Source organism: Triticum urartu, chromosome 1, assembly GCF_003073215.2.
Source record: "Triticum urartu cultivar G1812 chromosome 1, Tu2.1, whole genome shotgun sequence".
NCBI classification, from domain to species: Eukaryota; Viridiplantae; Streptophyta; class Magnoliopsida; order Poales; family Poaceae; genus Triticum; species Triticum urartu.
Window position 1 is genome coordinate 525,571,018 of NC_053022.1, and position 2,603 is coordinate 525,573,620.

Consider the following 2,603-nt stretch of genomic DNA (forward strand, 5'->3'; position numbering starts at 1 on the left):
CCTTCTCCCCCTGAACTTTGTGCGAGTCGGATTCATTGGTGAGGACCTTGCTGGATTCGGGGTCCAAAGAACTGTCTCGTCTGACTCTAACATTGAATACCTTATATTATGGGACGAAGGAAGTATAATTTAAAATTGTTTAATTTTAAATTCAAAATTCGTTCGAAGAATTCAGGCGAAAAACCCTCCACAATTCTGATTATCACTAGCTATGATTATATAGATCATCAGAGGGCCAAGCCACCCCCCTACCAAACTGATGGGTTGTGCCCTCTTCTCTTTTGGGACAAGTGGCTTTTCTCTTTTGGGACAAGTGGTTTTTCTCCGAATTTTCATACCCCTCCTTTCATATATATATAGGACCTAATACGTATTTAAGGTAGCATATAATCAATGATAAAACTATTAGTATTTAAGATGTATGATATATTTATTTCGTTCGGAATTACTTGTCGCATGTATGGATGTATCAACTCTGTTATAGCCATTTCTATACATTTAATGTACTCTATGGATAGAGGAATACATAAAGTTGAACATAATAAAATAAAAAATTGTTGAAATTGTTTGTTTGAAAATTTTCTGAAAAGCTAATTATAGGTTCTTCTCTCCATCGGAACAATAGGGCCACGACAAGTAATTTGGAACAAAGGAAAGTAAAAATTATATCATTACTTCTTTCACGTACGAATTGGATGATATACATGCTTTGTGCAACATGCATGTTGCATGTCATTGTGCTAACCCTGCTGACCCGTGGTTAAAGGTAGCCTCGAATAATGTATATATCATGAGCGATTATAAGAAGTCAAAGAATTGAAGTTGGGACTCACTGAGCGTGAGTGCTTGACCGAAAGGAGAAAGGAGGAGCCGGATAGCTCACATAGGAAAGAGACCCATCCTCACAAGTCCATAGCCGATCCTCGCAGAATCTAACTGATCAACAAAGTCAAGCACATAGACAATTAGTGGCACGCAGATTCGAGACACCGCTAGCTGCACTCGAAGTACATCAAATCAAATGATATTATAGATCACGAAACAGCGGCAGGCTACTAGCCCATTACACTCATCATTTAGTTCCCACTAATCCGAAACCATTGACGGTCTCGGAAAAAAAAACAGGCACTCACGCTTAATAATTTTACAATTCTTTGCTGTATTCAGCTTGCACCATACATACGCGCTTGTTTATCTACAGAAGAATGATGCATCCGGCTCCGGGAATGGTAGAATTTAATAATAGGTTGCTTAATATAATACGAGTAATTAATTAATTACTGAAGCTGCTGCTGTCTTGCTTGCTGCTTGGTGGGGCTTCGGTCTCCTGATTGATCACATGACCAGCTCCGACACCCACCCCAGGTCCGGCCCGTCGTCCTCCGTCACCGCCGGCAGCGTTCCTGACGGTGCGGCGTTGGCGAAGCTGAGCTGCTGCATTGCGAGCATGATCTCCCCGACCTCGGCGTCGGCGGCGGCGGCGTCGTCTATGGCGTCCAGCCACCTCATCCTGCCCTCCACGGGCGACACCGGGGGCGACTCCCAGAGCGCCGTCAGCGTGGACTTGGGCGACAGCGCCGGCGGCGAGTCCGGCCCCGGCCCCTTGTGGTGGGAGGCGAGGCGGAGCTCCCCGGCCGCGTGCGCGAAGAAGCAGACGCGGCGGCGGCAGGCCGGGCCGGCGCGGCAGGGGCGGGTGCGGTAGCGGGACGGGTGGAGCCAGAGCTCAAAGGTGCCGTGCGCGAACGGGCAGGAGGACCCCCGCGGGCACGCGGCGCCCGGGCGGCGGCGGAAGTCCGGGCAGGGCTCCCCCGCGTAGGCCACGCGGCGCGGGTCCCGGCGCCGCGCCGCCTCCCCCGGGTGCGCGTAGGGGCAGGCCGTCCAGTCGTGGCTCCGCGCGCGCGCGCACCGCCGCACCTTGAACTCGTACATCATGAACTCGTCGTCCGCCTCCGCGTCCGCGTCGGTGTCGACGGCAGACTGATGGTCCCCGTGGGAGGCGCCGGCGGCGGCGGCGGAGGAGGAGAGGTACTCCCCCAGCGCGGCAAGCAGCTGCGGCGGGAACTCCGGCTCGGCGGCCCAGGAGTAGGCCAGCGCGGCCGGGTCGAGCAGCAGGCCGTGCTCATGCCCGTGGCTCGCCATGGCCGTCCTTGTCCTTGTCAGAGGGGGAGAGGGAAAGAGAGAGGTGTGATGACACGCCGTGACGGTAACCGGCGGCGGTGGTGGTGGTGGTGGTGTGGGGGAGCAGGGCGTGGGGCGGGTGGCGCGTCGCTTTATAGTACCGGCAGGTGGCGCGGCGGGGGGCGGGACGCGCGCCGGTGCGGGGAGGGGCGGTATCGCATGGACCGCTGTTGGTTGCGGGCGGGGGGCTATCGGCGTGGGGTGGTTTTGGCGCGGGGCGGGGTACGTGGGGGTGGGCGAGGGTACGTGGAGCGCGGTCGAGGCGGGTGCTGCATGTTGCCCGCCACGTCGCGGCCGGGATGGTTTCTCTCCTCCGCCGCCGGCACGCACGCACGCACCCCGCCCGCCTTTATTTTTCTTCCTCTTCTGGATTCTAGACATAGATAGGCTTCTGGTGCTCTCGTTTACGGCTGATCAGGGGCGGT

The 2,603-nt window shown here is 55.5% G+C and overlaps 1 protein-coding gene across 1 annotated transcript; it reads right to left on the minus strand.

Moving 5' to 3' along the window:
- Nucleotides 1-997: 997 nt before the first annotated feature.
- Nucleotides 998-2,311, minus strand: LOC125525490 (zinc finger CCCH domain-containing protein 37-like). The gene has a single exon (XM_048690489.1). The coding sequence runs from the start codon at nucleotides 2,137-2,139 to the stop codon at nucleotides 1,336-1,338; it is 804 nt and encodes a 267-aa protein (XP_048546446.1). The 5' UTR covers nucleotides 2,140-2,311; the 3' UTR covers nucleotides 998-1,335.
- Nucleotides 2,312-2,603: the final 292 nt, after the last annotated feature.

Bases quoted from the DNA above. Each gene is read 5' to 3' on its own strand.
- LOC125525490 (XM_048690489.1), bottom strand. From the start codon at position 2,139: ATGGCGAGCCACGGGCATGAGCACGGCCTGCTGCTCGACCCGGCCGCG.